At 41.2% G+C, this 16,521-nt stretch overlaps 3 protein-coding genes and 3 non-coding genes across 6 annotated transcripts in view; 3 read left to right on the plus strand and 3 right to left on the minus strand.

Moving 5' to 3' along the window:
• Positions 1-1,983: 1,983 nt before the first annotated feature.
• Positions 1,984-6,235, plus strand: ort (ora transientless). Its single transcript, XM_017080211.3, has 5 exons — positions 1,984-2,317; positions 3,825-3,918; positions 3,976-4,430; positions 4,486-5,132; positions 5,588-6,235. Exons 2-5 carry the CDS (start codon positions 3,848-3,850, stop codon positions 5,870-5,872), a joined length of 1,458 nt encoding a protein of 485 aa, XP_016935700.1. The 5' UTR covers positions 1,984-2,317; positions 3,825-3,847; the 3' UTR covers positions 5,873-6,235.
• Positions 6,236-8,205: 1,970 nt separating this feature from the next.
• On the plus strand, positions 8,206-13,781 carry LOC108013967 (uncharacterized; the record flags this gene model as incomplete). The annotated part of the gene is made up of 7 exons (XM_036816948.3): positions 8,206-8,257; positions 11,159-11,245; positions 11,309-12,743; positions 12,800-12,910; positions 12,973-13,285; positions 13,344-13,443; positions 13,506-13,781. Coding segments are annotated over 7 exons (2,157 nt in total), but the record flags the coding sequence as incomplete, so codon positions are not given.
• Positions 13,782-14,368: 587 nt separating this feature from the next.
• The window catches only part of Naam (Nicotinamide amidase), a 30,472-nt gene continuing 28,319 nt past the window's right edge, over positions 14,369-16,521 (plus strand). Inside the window, exon 1 of the mRNA XM_036816778.3 lies at positions 14,369-14,622. The gene's annotated coding sequence lies outside the window, so the exon portion shown is untranslated. The remainder of the gene's footprint in view (positions 14,623-16,521) is intronic.
• On the minus strand, positions 15,398-15,470 carry TRNAV-CAC (transfer RNA valine (anticodon CAC)). Its single transcript has one exon. It is a non-coding gene; the product is annotated as a tRNA-Val (tRNA).
• TRNAV-CAC (transfer RNA valine (anticodon CAC)) lies at positions 15,806-15,878 on the minus strand. Its single transcript has one exon. It is a non-coding gene; the product is annotated as a tRNA-Val (tRNA).
• TRNAV-CAC (transfer RNA valine (anticodon CAC)) lies at positions 16,229-16,301 on the minus strand. The gene has a single exon. It is a non-coding gene; the product is annotated as a tRNA-Val (tRNA).

Raw genomic sequence — 16,521 nt, forward strand, 5'->3', positions numbered from 1 at the left:
TTTCCGTTTCTGTATCTATTTTTCTCATAATTTATTTTACAACATTTTCTATGACGTAGTGGCGCTTGTCAAAAGCCAAACACACAAGTGAAAAGTTCCCTAGTTCCTTTCACTCCCCCACCCAAAAGTATTCAAATTGCAAGTGCGCCAAAACCTTTGCGAATTTGCCATAGCCACCGCCCCGATGCTGCCCTCAGCAGAAACTTAAGAGCACCACTTAGTGGGGGTGGATTCCGAGGCTGGTGGGGAATAGGAGCACTCAGAACAGGTCCAAGCTCGACTGCATTCGAATAAACTATAGAAAAATCAGCGGCTTTTTATAGCGGCCCCATCAATAGAGAGGGGCGTGGATGAGGTGGTAACTTAAGTGTGCTATTATCGCATCAGAGATAATTTAATAACGACGAGTCTTCTTCTTCGCTCGGAGGCCAGAAAGCCAGAAAGGATGTATGGAATCCGCTCAAGAGTGTTGCGGCAAGGCGTTGAGTAGTGCTTGGGGCTGGTGGGCGTGGCAGGTCTCGGGGATTCACAATATATACCCATAGAAAGATGTTTCACATGTGTGTGCATTGGGTGACAACTGCGTCAAGGTCGCCAGGAATTTGAAGAAGGAAGCAATGTGTTTATTTATGATATTTGTTAATATGAGCTGAGCTATAACTTAGTGACCTAAAAATATAGTTCTGAAAATATGGTTTTGAAAAGGTGAAATTTCATTTTCCATACAAATTAAAAAAATGATCTATCAGTAAGGTATCTTAAAAATTCCAATGTGTATCTTTATTTAAACCTCGTGGCTTGAAAGTGGTTTTATTTTTGTACTAGTATTTATTATAATATAATGAAAAAATCGTATTATTAGTTTTAATATTTTGGGAAAAGAAAAATATTACCTGCAACGAGCGCACAAATATACATAAGCTAATGGAAAATAAGTATGTTGTTCCAATGCAGTTGTCTTATCAAAGCTCGTATTCTATTGTATGTAAATCCTACTATTATATAATTTCTATTCCCGGTTAAGTTATCTTTATAGAGTCTTCTATAATTCCCTGCTCCTTGTATTTCCGATTTCCAGCATATTTTTAGCTCACCGATTTCCCAGTTCCCCAAGCGCTTTTGTCATCTCATTAAACTTGATTTTGCTGCAGTTTCCATCCGGCTTTTATTTTCTATTCTTTGTTATTCCAATTGTGCACTCCGTGTGACGTCAGAAGGGGGACCCCAGGATTACCGTGGCACTGCATTCATTAGCCAGGGTCTCCGAGTGTCCTGTCCCCCTCGAGGATGCCACTGGCCCCAACTTTTGATGCGACAAATGCCACTTCTGGGGCCACTTGGCAACTTGCGGAGCACTTGTTAAGGGCGGGCTAACAAGGAAATTGATTGAGAAATGCTCGAAACTTAAGAATCCAAGTGTGAACAAATAAAAGCTAACGAAACAACTGCAGTATACATATATTCAAGAATTTTCCCCCGAATTAAACGAGTAGAATCGATAGACAAATGTCGCATCTTGCCATGATGCGAAATTGAAGGTCCTGCCCTCCACATCCGGCGGTGCATCATCATGTTCTGGGCGAGAAGGGTGCGGCGGATGACAACAATGTCGATGACGACAGAGCCGAGCAGATTATGTGGCAAAAGGAGGCAATGCCAAAGTACTCGAGGAAATTATGTTAAGTGACAAACACACAGGGCCCATGGCGATGCAGCCCTGGTTGGGGAAAGGATATTTGCCTGGCCTATATATAGACGCATATACAAACATCCATGGGCCGATAGTTCCTTGTTCTCCCAATATTAAAGACTACTCTTCTGGCGGCTTTCACTTTTGTTTTTCCCACCAGTCGGAAAAGGACTCACCCACACGCACGGACACTTATACCAACACAGCGTCAAGCATCCTGCATCCTTCGTTGGTGAACTTTTCGCTCGTGCCTGGCAACGTTTTAAATTCAAATCTGCTCGCCTCCAACTGTCAGTTGTCAGCGAAAGTTTGAACTGCCAAGACGTTCAAAACGGAAAGAACTAAATCTTAAAAAATAAAGCCAGTCAACTATTAAATGCTAAAGTGTGCAGAATATATATTAAAACATAAAATTCATATTTGACATCTCAATAAACGTTTTAAATTATTCCGGAAAGTTAATAAAAAGTGGTGTTTCTTAAAGATGTCAGTTGGGGCGTCAAGCTGATGGTTATGTAATCTCTGTGAAGATTCCAGAAATCCAACAGAAATCTATAGCCTCGATAGCCGAACGGATACAAGTTGACTGCAAGAGAACCGTTTTCGCCGATTTCATCCAATAACTGTGTAAGATTCTAAAACTTTTTTGAAAATTTAATATGTTTTTGTTAAAATTTTCCAACAACATAATTTAAATATAATCCGCTAAATAGCATACAAAGCTTTTTTAATTTAAAAGTGAAATTACAACACTTACAATATTACGAAACTTAATATTGCATGTAAAAAGTTTTTCGACGTTTTTAAAATGTTTTACAAAGGCTTCTAAAATACAATGCTATATCTTGAAAAAATCTACAAAAAAAGTATTTGTATGCGCCATTTCGGTATGCACGTGTAAAAAGTATTGAAAATTATATTGGAATTGACACTTTTACTGAAAATATCAACTTCTAAATTTGATTGTAAAATATTTTGTTAAACAATTATTTTCAACACTTTAAAAAAAGCATTATATAGGGATTGTTAATAAACTATTTTTCAATAGTTGTGACATTTCTAAAATCTCAAGCATTTTGTTTATAAAAATCCTCTTTAAAAGTTATCAACTTTCACTCAGAATAATCATTATATCTGAAATCTTATATAAAAGAAAATTGATAATACAATTTTAAAATATTTCGAACAACCAATTAAAGTAAAAAATGTATTGCAGCCTATTAATGAATTTTTTATTTAAAATCGCTGATGCTTTAAGTTGGCCCAATTTGCCGAGAAGAAGGAGAACCTCAGACTTGTGCCGTGGCAATTGTCCTTGTCTAATGGGGCTCTGCAGCATTGGCAGGATTCTTTCATTGCCCGCTTTCTTCCTCGTGTTCGTCATGTGGGATGGGGGCGGCTGCTGGGGCAGGAGCAGGGGGCGTGGCATCCTCGCGGGCTCATAAAAAGGCGCATGGGCCACTTAAGGCACGGTTCACCCACCGCCCACCGCATTCCGCCCCTTCGAGTGGCTTTAATTGTGAATTAAGACGGTATTGTGCAGCGAGCAACTGCGACGACGACAGGTATTGCTGTCTGTGTCCTGCGGCCAGGGTTGCCATCCTGCATTTGGATTCGGACTACAGGGCTCCCAATGCCGAGGCTATCGAGGCGTAGGCATTGTCGAAGGCAACTGCCTTTTTGTCTTTCGGTCTCGTCCCCCATTTTATTTACTTGGTTAAGCGGCATAATGGTTGCTATTTTCGTGCCAATCGCTCTCGATGCATTGTCAATGCCAGGACGACCCTTCGAAAGCCTTTGATCCTTTCCACCTGGTGGAAGGTCGCGACACAGACACAGACCGGGAAATCGCTTCAAGTTGTTTGCTTCGGCGACGACCTTTTGTCAGGAAGAACCGTGAAAATAATACTTATTTTAACAGAAAATAGGTGTCAGGAAGGACACAGAGAATTTCTTTACACATATTAAAGTGACCAGATTTTGAGAATTAAAGTTTTACATCATTATTAATAATCCCAAAAAAATTCAATTTCTAAAAATATTTTTTTAACATCTCTAAGAAAATATATATTAAATAGTAACATGTCTTACTTAAAATGTTAAATAATAATTAACCATTTATAAATTTAATTAGACACAGGAAGAGCTTAGCTAGAAATGGTGGTCCAAATAATTATTCTGGTGATCTGCACCATCTGCCTGAAGCACTATGCCAAAGGAGAGTTTCAGTGAGTAAAAAAAGCTACCAACCCGAATATCGTATCTTAACTTTACCCAAAAACCAGACAAAGCCTGGCCATAACCGACATCCTTCCCGAGGACATCAAGCGCTACGATAAGATGAGACCGCCCAAGAAGGAGGGCCAGCCCACGATAGTCTACTTCCATGTGACGGTGATGGGTCTGGACTCCATCGATGAGAATTCGATGACCTATGTAGCGGATGTGTTTTTCGCCCAGACTTGGAAGGATCACCGCCTGAGATTGCCGGAGAATATGACGCAGGAGTATCGATTGCTGGAGGTGGACTGGTTAAAGAATATGTGGCGTCCGGATTCGTTCTTTAAGAACGCCAAATCGGTGACCTTTCAGACGATGACCATACCCAATCACTACATGTGGCTGTACAAGGACAAGACGATACTCTACATGGTCAAGCTGACCCTCAAACTGTCCTGCATCATGAACTTTGCCATCTACCCACATGACACACAGGAGTGCAAGCTGCAGATGGAAAGCCGTAAGATTTCCTAAACGATGAAGCATCTTTAGGTTCTATTTACATTTTATTTTAGTGTCCCACACCACAGACGACCTGATATTCCAGTGGGATCCCACTACGCCCCTCGTGGTGGACGAAAACATCGAGCTGCCGCAGGTGGCCCTCATCCGGAACGAGACGGCGGACTGCACCCAGGTCTATTCCACGGGCAACTTCACCTGCCTGGAGGTGGTGTTCACCCTCAAGCGCCGTTTGGTCTACTACGTCTTCAACACCTACATACCCACCTGCATGATCGTGATCATGTCCTGGGTATCCTTCTGGATCAAACCGGAGGCGGCACCAGCTCGCGTGACCCTGGGGGTCACCTCCCTGCTCACCCTGTCTACGCAGCACGCGAAATCACAGTCGTCCTTGCCACCCGTTTCCTATCTAAAGGCCGTGGACGCCTTCATGTCCGTCTGCACGGTGTTCGTGTTCATGGCCCTCATGGAGTACTGTCTGATTAACATCGTCCTGAGCGACACGCCCATTCCCAAGCCGATGGCCTATCCTCCTAAGCCAGTGGCGGGCGATGGGCCCAAAAAGGAGGGCGAGGGGCCTCCTCCGGGGGGCAGCAATTCGACGGCCAGCAAACAGCAGGCCACTATGTTGCCACTGGCCGACGAGAAAATCGAGAAGATTGAGAAGATCTTTGATGAGATGACCAAGAACAGGAGGGTAAGTAGAAATTTATTTTGCTTTTGTGACTATTTTAATTTGAGAAACAATTAAAGGAGTGAGGAAAGGTCTAAAATACGAAGTTTAGGAGCAAGATGCATGTCAAATATTTAAGAAAGTAAAATAAAATCATTTCTTAATAATTTCACGGCTTTATAGACATTTCTCTCCAATTTCCTGTGAAATTACTGCTATAAAAAACATTTTTTCAAAGTTAATTTTACCGATTTTTAAAATCGATTTATATAATAGCATAGTGCCTAATTTTCTTATATTTTTTGAACCAGAGCCATCTTAAAAAGTCTTGGATTATGATAAACAATTGCTTTTTCTTAAGCCATTGTTATTTTTTATAAAAATATATCTCTAAGAACTATTTTTCGATAAATCTTACTGATATATGTATACGATAAAAAAAGTTTCAGAACATACTCTTAAACTTCGATGTTTTTCAGATTGTGACCACCACTAGACGTGTAGTTCGTCCGCCACTGGACGCCGATGGACCGTGGATCCCGCGGCAGGAGTCGCGGATAATTTTGACCCCGGGTGTTGCGCCGCCGCCACCTCCTCCGCAGCCAGCGGCACCGGAACCGGAACTCCCGAAGCCCAAGCTGACCCCCGCCCAGGAGCGGCTCAAGCGGGCCATCTACATCGATCGATCCTCGCGCGTCCTGTTCCCTGCCCTCTTCGCCAGCCTGAACGGCATCTACTGGTGCGTGTTCTACGAGTATCTATAAGAACTAAGAACTACGAATTCTTCTGCCCTGTACATACAACTTTCGCTAGCTCTCTCTGGCGCTCCATCCGAGTGTTAAACGTTGATTGTTCGCATATATCGAAACGTATATCGCAAATTTACTCTTAAGCTTTCACGCACAAGCTTTAAGTCAATGAATTTTAAACATAGATGATTGTTGAACCACATAAAAAAGAGGATAAAGGGAGATATGAACACAGGATAAATTACAAATTATCTATTAAATTCCTACAAATGCTTAAAGTTAATCAAGTGACGTAGTAGCTGATGTAGATTAAGTGAATTGTAATTTAATGTCTCAAACAAATGCTTTTAATTGTAAATAAATAGAGAATCCATTTAAAATAAATTGTGGGAGGTTTGTTAAGGTACTTGAAAGATATATCTTTTTTGGTAAGTGTAAAATGGAATATACCATTTAGAGTTAACAAACAATTTTATTAAAATCTAGACATTTAAGGATAAGCTTTTTGTTGGGACCTCAGTACAGCAGAAGAAAAGGATGGGGGACTTTGGGTTGAATATTTTATACCAAAACCCTTAGTGGAATAAAAGCTTTTGAGCTGCAAAAGCTAAACGTGAGCTTTAAGATGGTATCCCCTTTTTAAGCAAATGCTAGTTACCCCCATTTACGATATACTTCGCATAACCATTTCTCAGCCGTTTGGTTAGTCCATTCATTTTTTAACACCTCTATCTTCTTCTTTTTATGTGGCAGGCAGTTATAAGTTTATTTCGCGCTGCTTTTTCTTTTAAAGGTGTCAACATTGTTGGAACAATGGAACTTGCTCGGGTTTCTACCGTTCGGAGTTGTCAAACTGCCGCAGGGTGTAGAGGAGTAGTCTTATGAATACCCAATTAATAATGTTGGTCACACGCTCCACACTTTTGCCTTTTCACGGTCGTTAGTGACGCCCAAGCAAAGATGATATAGGGTTGAAAAATAAAGATAAGATGAAGACAACTAGATGGAAAATATGGAAGAGATGGTAGATCTATAAAAGATATAAATTAATCCTAAAACCTTGTAATTATTTACCACAGCCTTATTTCCACTTAAAATTTTATTAATTTTTTTTTTGGGTTTCTCCTTTTTATTGTTCGATGATCAATCATATGTTTGATGTGAATATGTATGTTTTACGGCTAAACCATTTGCATTTGAAGTAGGCCAGGCCAAAGAGTTCGCTTCGTTTTGGGGAAACCACAGTATGATTCACCCGAAAACCACACTAAACACGGGCCCAGTACTCGATCGAAGTGGATTGGTGGATTGCATTGGCAGAGGCTTCGAGAGCGGAAAAACAAGCTAAGGTTGCGCAAATTCAGTGTTTATTTGGGACTGGGGAATACCTGAGGTTATGACCATTATGTGTGGGTGCTCAATGCAAATTGCCTTGGCTGGGGGTTCAATGAGTTGCTCTTTTCAAGGAACGCAAGATGGCTAAGTTGGTCAAATTAATTTTTATTATTAATTGAAGAAATGCCACCAATTAAGGCGGCTCTCTGAGTGCTTGCTCAAAGTCTCACCTCTGGCACTGACAATGCCCAGAGACTGAAGAAAGTAAAAATCCAGCTGACAACCTCACGGCTACCGTGGCGGCTCTTAAGTTCCCCCCCTTTTTCCCAAGACCCCCCTTTAAAAGCCGAAACGAAAACGAAACGAAATGCTCCATCGACAACAACAACTTTAAAGGCCAAAGCTGCCTGACAACGACGCCACAAAATGTTATGTTGTTGCCGCTGGTGTGAGGTTGTCTTCGGCTTTTGCAGTTTCAGTTTCAATTTCAGTCGAACTCGGGCAGCAACGGCACACGGAAGCAGGCCGCACTCCGCTCCAACTTCGAGAAAAAACCCTTTAAAAGGCCCGAAAATAAGCCGATCATAAGCCATAAACCCAACTGCAATTGGAGATCGTTGTGTGATCCGCCAAGAAAACACCTTGTTTAACTCGAGCAGGGCATATAAAAGTGAAATTCGTGCACTTTTCACAGCAGTTTCGCAATCGGAGCGGGGCGTAATAAAAATAAATATTACAAAATTCAATTAAAGCAATTGGCAGCTCGTAAAAGTTTAAACCAAGGCTAAATTGTGGTTCAGCTAAGCCGAGATAACGAAACCGAAAAAAAACGTCGCCGCGGCTTAACACTTTTTAACACTTTCATTTTCGTTCAGAGCCGTTTTCGTTGGGTTCGTCATCGCGGGTCGCCTTTCGTCGAGTGTGTTAAATAATAGTAAACAAAAAGTGAACGAAACTACCACATTTTTCGGCAAATGTTTAGCGGCTTTGTGAACTGAAAACGGAAACTGCATTTCAAGTTGAGGTTCGGCAAGATGCAAGCGAAGGTGTTTCTGCTCTGCCTGGGTTGGTATTAAAAAAACATACAAAATAACAATATTTGGATACGAAATTAGCAGAAAATTAACCTAGTTTTGGCATTCCAAAAATCATTTGGTAACAATACATGTTTTGCTTATGGTTAATTTGTGCTAATGGGCTGCGCAAAAAAGGGCCACAAAGGAAAACAAAAGACTTAGGCAACGAACTTGCGCATCCGACCAAAGTCCGAATGCAGCTGATGATTTTGGTTGTTTTTTGTGTGATTGTGGTTGTCATCGTCAAGATTCGTGCAACGTGAGGTGGCTTGCAACTTTCTTTGCCCGCCGCTGCCAATAAAACTTCCGCTCGGTGACGTCAGAGAAAGATTTAAAAAAACACAAAAATTAAAAACCAGCTGGCATGCAAATCACATAGATGCGAACACCAAGGCCAATCGGAGATCTCCCCTGGCCCGAAGAGTAACCAAGTGTACGTGTTTCTTGGTATTACCGCAACGCCAGGCTTGACCATCTATTATGCAACAACAAAAAAATTGAAAAACTTGTCAACGCCGCTATTTGTTGGCCGGTTGGTCGTTTTTGGCCGTTGCCGGTGCCAAAACTCCAGGCGGTTTTGCCGATCGCCTGACCATGAAGTGTTCAATTTTATGTTATTTCTTCTGCTTCGGAAGTTAATGCAGCTGCTGTGCGTTTCTTTCGATCCCCCTTTGGCCTCCTCTGCGGGGGGATTAGTTTGTAATTTTCCAGCGTTGACATCTCAACTGCTTTCTTGGGGATTTTCACTTTCGTTTGCCGTGCAATTACCGGAAAATTGCTCGGCGGGAGCTTACAAAATTCCTGGGTTTTTCTTGATCGGATTAGGCATCGAATTTATATGTAAGGTTTTAGGGAATTGGAGGATTTACCCTCATTTGGGAGACTTTTTTAGTGAGTTTATAATGAAAGTGAAGTAGAGATTTAAATTGCTTTAAACATTGTTTATAGATATGAAATACAAAATTGATCTGAAATATTACGACATATGTAAAATCACTTTTTGTAAAGTATTTTTTATGTTTATTTTGTATTTTATTTTGTTTTTATTTTTTATTTTATTTTGTTTACGATTCAATCAGAAAATAATACTTATTTTTTAAGATAATGTTTTCGGAGTCAAATCTATTATAGTTGATTTAGATTTCAAGAGTATTTAAAGTCAAACCTTTTATAGATTTATAAAGTTTTTTAACGATTTCCAACAAATATTTCAATACAAGGTTAATTTTTGTCACCCCATCTTAGAATTTTTAAGGGCATTTTCACTTTTTATCTTTGAACGGAATGTGTGACATCTTTTTGGGTCAAAATGCACAAAAGCCCGGCCAACAATGAACCGAAAAGAGATCACAAGTATCCATAGCGAATGTGCTTAGTCTGTCTAGGGCCTCCGGGGCATTCACTTTTCCCAAGAAATCATTTCTATATAAGCCCTATAATTGGCCAATATTTCATTGTGTTGGGGCGAGCAGCAACAAAACTAAAGCATTGCCATTTGGTGTGGGCAATTTTATTCCAAGTGAAAGTGGCAAAGTTGCAGTGCACACCTCGAAAAATGTTAATGAGCCGCATTCGAATCTGGCATAAAAGCAAAACCAGAAAATCAAAATAAAGCAGAAAAAGGCGAAATAAAACCGAAACTGTAGCAGCTTAACCCAAATCACTCAGAGATAATCAATTTTGTTTTCCTGCGCTGCGAGGTGAAATCTTTTGGCGACCTTGGGGCGCGCTAACTTACATAAAGAATCGCCCGGGAGGAAGTTCCTCATCGGGGAGATCTTCTCCACCAGAAAAATGTCAAGTCATTAAGAGACAAGCCCACCAAAAAATTAAAAAAAAAACCTCAAGCAAACCAAGCCAAACGAAGAGAGATTATGTAACGGCAGCCAAGCAAAATAAACACAAAACTAAATAAACATTAAATGCTTCAGTTGAACAACGACATACTTTCTCATTCAAGGGACAAGGGAGGTGGGGCGGGGGCGGGGGCGGTCCGCAGATGCGTAATGCCAATTTGTGACATTATTCAACCGGCGAAGACAGCGAGAGACTTTGCATAGGGCTTTGTTCGGTTTGAAAAGAGTTGGGTCAGTTGGAACTTCGCGGATCTCCAGTGCTTCCTGCTTTCCATCTATTTAACCATATTGCTACCAACAGTGCGTTTCATAACCCTAAAGCGACTGCAAGTGCATAAAGCAGTGGCATTAAAAATATATCTTGACTTATTTTGTTAGAGGTGGAGAAGAATACAGAAGGCGTCGTCCACTCCAAAAAGAAACCATGTAAAATGTTGATTGTAATTTACAGACTTAGGAACATTTTCAGGTCATAATCAAAATAAATATAAAGCAAATTGTTGTTATCAAGTAAAATCAATAATTTATCTATAAAGCTCTCTTATCTGAATTCTTTAGAGTTACGTTCCGCCCACCCAACAAATAGTATATATAATTTTTATAGCCGTACTTATGAACCAAAGCCCATTTTAAGACCATTTTCGTAATGGCAGACACATTTTAAAACCCATGTTTATTTTCCAAAATATTAGTAAAATGGACTAAAATCAAGTAAATTTCTGCGTGGGGAGAACAATAGCCTGATACTATTTGGATCTTATTTTCATGTATTTAATATTTTAGTTTAATTAAAATTCACTTAATATTATTAATTGAATTTGTTACGGGTTAAGGAATAAATAAATGTCTAAGAAATGTAATTTGATTAATTGGCTTGCAAAACTACAGATGGTTTTTTGTTTGTCTATAAAATATAAAAAGTAAATGTTTTAAAGGAATTTTATTAATGTTAAATTTGTACTAAAATGTAGAATTGATACAAATATTTTTAAATTGTATCCTAATTGTACTAATTTGTTTCCTTTTTTTTGCAGCACTCTCTTTGGCAACGTTTCTGCCAGCTCGAGGGCAATCGGATGACCCCAACGATGAGGAGCAGCCTCTCCATTTGACCAACGACGGTAAGTGAGATCAAGATGCGGTACGCTGTGCACGGACATTCATAACTTTAACCCTTAAGGCAGCGTCTTTCTTTCAGCCGCATCTGCACGACCGCCGACTGGGTCGCCAGTTGAACGAGGATCTGGGTCTGAGCCAGGGTTCGAGCAGTAGTGGCAGCAGCAGCAGTCAGTCCAGCTCCACCTACGAGGATGAGGACGATGTGGAGGGATCCAGCGAGTACTACGACAGCGATGAGGAGCAGTCGGAGGGCAGCAACGAGTCCCTGCCTCGCCTGCTCTCACAGTCCACCTTCAATCGCATCTCGGAGACTTTGGGAGCCCTCAATCATGTGGGTCACATGCTGGTGGACATCACGCGGGGAGGTCAGGATCAGGCCAAAACGGAGGGGGTTGAGAAGAGTGAGGATCAGAGCAAGTCGGATGGATCCTTTGGCTCAACTGTCAGTGCTTCCAGCACCACTGAGTTGGCCCCCTCTTCTACTCCTGCTTCTCTGGGCAAATCGGAACCACTTCCAGGAGTCTCCGACAAACTGATGGATCCTCTGCCCATCACACTCTCTGCCAATAGTTTGCTGCCAGCTGGAAAGCCTGCCAATCTGAGTGTTATCCAAGTGGCCACCAAGAGAATTGGTACCGATGATTCTGCGCCCATGTTTGTGGAGAACAAAGAGCTCAAGCTGAAGAAGAAAAAGAAGAAGAACAAGAACAAGCAGAAGGTGAAGAAGCCCAGTGAAGAAGGACTACCAATCCCAGTGGTTCAGGGATCTGTTCAGCAATCGCAGCAGAAGATCAAGATACCCACCACTCCAAGAACTACAACCACCACCACAACAGAGACTCCCATAGATCCCATAGAGGCTCCTTTTGACCAATTGGCGGAGGCTAGTGATGACGCAGGAACCGGCAAGGATGTGGAGAACTACTGCAAGACGCCGAGTGGAAGAAGGGGTCGCTGTGAGGATCTCAGTAGTTGTCCAGCTTTGCTGCTCAATCTCAGCAGCTTGAGGGAATCCCTCTGCTTCAAGAGCCTCTATGTGCCGGGTGTGTGTTGCCCCATTTCCGCATCGTCCACTGTTCTGACCACCCAGAAACCCCTAAAGTTGACTACCCGACCCACAACCACTACGAGCACCACGCAGCAGCCCACCAAGAAGACCACTGTTAGACCCACCACGAGACCCACTTCGGGTCTAGTGCTCATTCCCCAGAAGAAACCTCCAACCACCACGACGACCACCACCACTGAGGTGCCACTGGAGCCCGAGGGTCTGGAGGAGATCGGCAATAATATCGTGGATCCCGATGAGTGCGGCCAGCAGGAGTACTCCACGGGCAGGATTGTGGGCGGAGTGGAGGCCCCGAATGGCCAGTGGCCCTGGATGGCGGCCATCTTTCTCCATGGACCCAAGCGAACGGAGTTCTGGTGCGGTGGTTCTCTAATTGGTACCAAGTATATCCTTACTGCGGCGCATTGTACCAGGGATTCGCGACAAAAACCGTAAGATATAGGAGGTCATTATATTATATAATGTACTAATTCCTGATTCCTTTCAGATTCGCTGCCCGTCAGTTTACGGTACGATTGGGTGACATAGATCTCTCCACGGATGCCGAACCCTCTGATCCCGTGACCTTTGCCGTCAAGGAAGTGCGCACTCATGAGCGGTGGGTTATGGTCTTTTTTTATAATATAGTATAACTTTATTATAAAATCTTTTATATTACAGCTTCTCCCGCATTGGCTTCTACAACGACATTGCCATTTTGGTTCTGGACAAGCCGGTGAGGAAATCCAAGTATGTGATTCCCGTGTGCCTGCCAAAGGGAGTGCGTATGCCGCCCAAAGAACGACTCCCTGGACGTAGGGCCACCGTCGTGGGTTGGGGAACCACATACTACGGTGGCAAGGAGTCCACCAGCCAGCGGCAGGCGGAATTGCCCATTTGGCGGAACGAGGACTGCGATCGCAGTTACTTCCAGCCCATCAACGAGAACTTTGTTTGCGCAGGCTACTCTGATGGCGGAGTGGATGCATGTCAGGTGTGTTAGTGGGGAGGTTTCCATCTAGAGAGGATCCTAACTTTCTATCAATTCTTAGGGCGACTCTGGCGGTCCTCTGATGATGCGATACGACTCCCACTGGGTTCAACTGGGAGTGGTTTCCTTTGGCAACAAGTGTGGCGAACCTGGCTATCCAGGTAAGATACTTTACAGAAATGCCCTTTGACATAGTAGTGCTAAATTGGTATACCTTTTCCAGGTGTCTACACTCGTGTCACTGAATATCTGGACTGGATACGCGATCACACGAAGGACTGATCACCCTCTTGATCCTGATCCTAACCACCTTAGCCGTAACTGTAGCCTAGGTTTAGGTACGCACTAGTCTATGTACTCTTAATGACCCAGCCCCCTCCCGTTCCTGTTCTATGTGCAGTGCCCTATTTATTAACCGCATCCCATTGCTATGATGAATGGCATTTGTTGACTAAATTATTAATATTTAATTTTGATAAATAAACTGTGTGAAAAATACTATGTTGATGAAGGTTATACTAGAGCGAAACATGTTAAAAAGTATGATTTCCATTTTTGTATTGCTAGATCGTGAGTACGTATTTAGTGGGAATTACATGAGAACCATTGGTTTTAGTTATTTCCAGTTTTTATATATTTTAGAGCGCTTTATCGGCCATGAAAACCGATTACGCAAACAGAACCCAATGATCCATAGCTAACTGAAATTGGATAAACAATGGAAATCGATTCAGTACGAGTGGGTCGCCGTGTAGGTGCGTCATACCATAAAGATTTGGCTTGTAATTTTTTTGATTACGATAGAAAATGAAATAGTGGGAGGTAGTTTATATATAAACGTGCGTTATCATAGTGTCATTGCGATTATGGTAAGCCTATCAAATTCTGGAAACTATCAATGGGATGTGACTAAATTGATAGCTTCATTCATCCATACTTTTTTTTATCACTTACGGGGAAACACTTGGTAAACAAACGTGAGCAATTGCATAAGGTTCTCTGGCGATGCCGGTCCTCTCTTTCTGTATCTCTTCCCTGCTCTTGAAAACTCTATCCAATAACACTCAGTTGGCAATAAGCTTTCACAGCTGACGGACGCGAATTTTTCCCTCCAACCGGCAATGTGTTACTAATAACTAAAAAAGATCGGCTACCCCACCGAATTCTGTGTGATTGAATTACAACCTGTACTTGCTGTGAAGATATACAACTCTTATAAATCATAATATTGTACAATTACCGCTGATAATCGCCAATTTGACATTGTTACTGCTTCTAACCGTGGACCCGAAAGCTCAGAGTGTTTTGTTTATGCGGAGCTTTTGTTGGACAAGCGCGTGGTAAGTACCTGAAAATAAGAGAACAACTCTCTCCTATGCAAAAAGAGTGAGGGCAAAAGAGAGTGATTCATTGATGACTAAGGGTCAAAAGGGTCAAGGTTTTTCAAAAGCTGAGTCATGCTTGAAGTAAAAATGGGTTAAATTTGTCTTTTGAAAGTGTCATATTTTAATTTCGAGACTATTCGCTTTGTTATTCAAGTTAATCTTTGTTGGATAGTGTAAAATCAAAAACTTTAAGCTTTAGCATACATTTGATATGTTAAGCCGGTATGAAAGCTTTATGCTACTGTTAACTTACCTATGTTAATATTTCCAGAGTTTTAGAGGAGTCTACTTTAAACACATAAAAATATCACTTTATTACAGCGCATTGATAAAAAATTATACTTTTTAAACACAAATGTATATATTGGGTTCAGAGCTGTCTGGATAATTCATTGTAAAGATAATTTATTTTCTGTCAATTTAAAATATGCTTGTAATTGTGTAGGCGGCAGTCAATCTATCTATCAGTAAAGCAATTATTTGTAATGTTTTGTTAGGGCACTAAGGTCATTGCAAATTGAAAAAATTCATTAAACAGCCAATTATAATGCTGTGTAATTCCTTTGCGGATAATTATTTAAATTGATTTATTTAATTTGAGTGTTTTATAAAAAATAAATCAACATAACCTTGTACTGAGATGGAAATAATATTCAAAATCTAGTTCTACAATATCAAAAATAAAATAAAAGCCAATAAATATGAAATCGAATATTAAAAAAATTCATATTGTTCCCGCCCGGGTTCGAACCGGGGACCTTGTGCGTGTGAAGCACACGTGATAACCGCTACACTACGGAAACAGTTGAAAAATCGGCGGCAAAAAAGCCAACTAGAGCTAAGTGGTCAACTTTTTCCAAATACACCTAAAGAAATACACACACGCAAACCAATTGTTTCAACTTACAATGGTAAACAGATACCGACTTACATAATTTACCGCCCGTTTATTATTTTTAAAGTTTTCTTCGGCATTTAAGTTTAGAAATTTATAACGCTGTATAGTTAGTTGCTTAAAAAAAGTTTATTTAAAAGCTTAACATTTAAGCACTTACCCAATGCAAATATAGTTCAAAATTTATGCAAAGCAAAAAAATAGTAAGAAATAAACGATTTAGTATAAAAAAAAAATTTGATCTGTTCCCGCCCGGGTTCGAACCGGGGACCTTGTGCGTGTGAAGCACACGTGATAACCGCTACACTACGGAAACGCTTGGAAACGATCGGTTTAAGGCCCAACACGCGCGATAATAAAGTCGACTTTCTATTTTTAGCCCTAGGCGATTACTTAATAGAAAAACTGGTATGTTTTATGAAGAAAGGTCTTTGGCAAAACATTGACTTATATGAAGCTTAAATATATATTAAAGCTATTGCTGCAACTATTATTTAATTTTACCAAACTGATGCAAGTCAAGTAGATGCTAATTTCTGACTGCCAAATGCAAAACATTTAACAGTTCCCCTGTTTTCTGTAGGAATTGACTGTTGTATACTTTGCAAATCCAAGAAAACGGAAAGGAATAAATAATTCATTAGTCAAAATAAAAAATTATTCGACTGTTCCCGCCCGGGTTCGAACCGGGGACCTTGTGCGTGTGAAGCACACGTGATAACCGCTACACTACGGAAACAACTGAAGATCTGGCGGCAGAGAAGCCAACTCCAGTTACGGACCCAATCCAGGTCCAACCTCTCCAGATCGTGAGTTTCTGCCAACTATTGGTTGTTGCGTGGCAGTAACAATGAAAACCCATTTCTTCGCCCTGTCATTCCGCTCTTAATTAGCCTTTATTTGTCCCCTCTTCACGGAGCCTCACACAATTGGCCAGGATTTGTGGGGCGGAGAGGGGG

Source organism: Drosophila suzukii, chromosome 3, assembly GCF_043229965.1.
Source record: "Drosophila suzukii chromosome 3, CBGP_Dsuzu_IsoJpt1.0, whole genome shotgun sequence".
NCBI lineage: Eukaryota > Metazoa > Arthropoda > Insecta > Diptera > Drosophilidae > Drosophila > Drosophila suzukii.

Coding starts and splice junctions, on each gene's coding strand:
- ort (XM_017080211.3), top strand. CDS start 3,848: ATGGTGGTCCAAATAATTATTCTGGTGATCTGCACCATCTGCCTGAAG. Junction 3,919..3,975: donor TATGCCAAAGGAGAGTTTCA/GTGAGTAAAAAA, acceptor CCCAAAAACCAG/ACAAAGCCTGGCCATAACCG. Junction 5,133..5,587: donor AGATGACCAAGAACAGGAGG/GTAAGTAGAAAT, acceptor GATGTTTTTCAG/ATTGTGACCACCACTAGACG.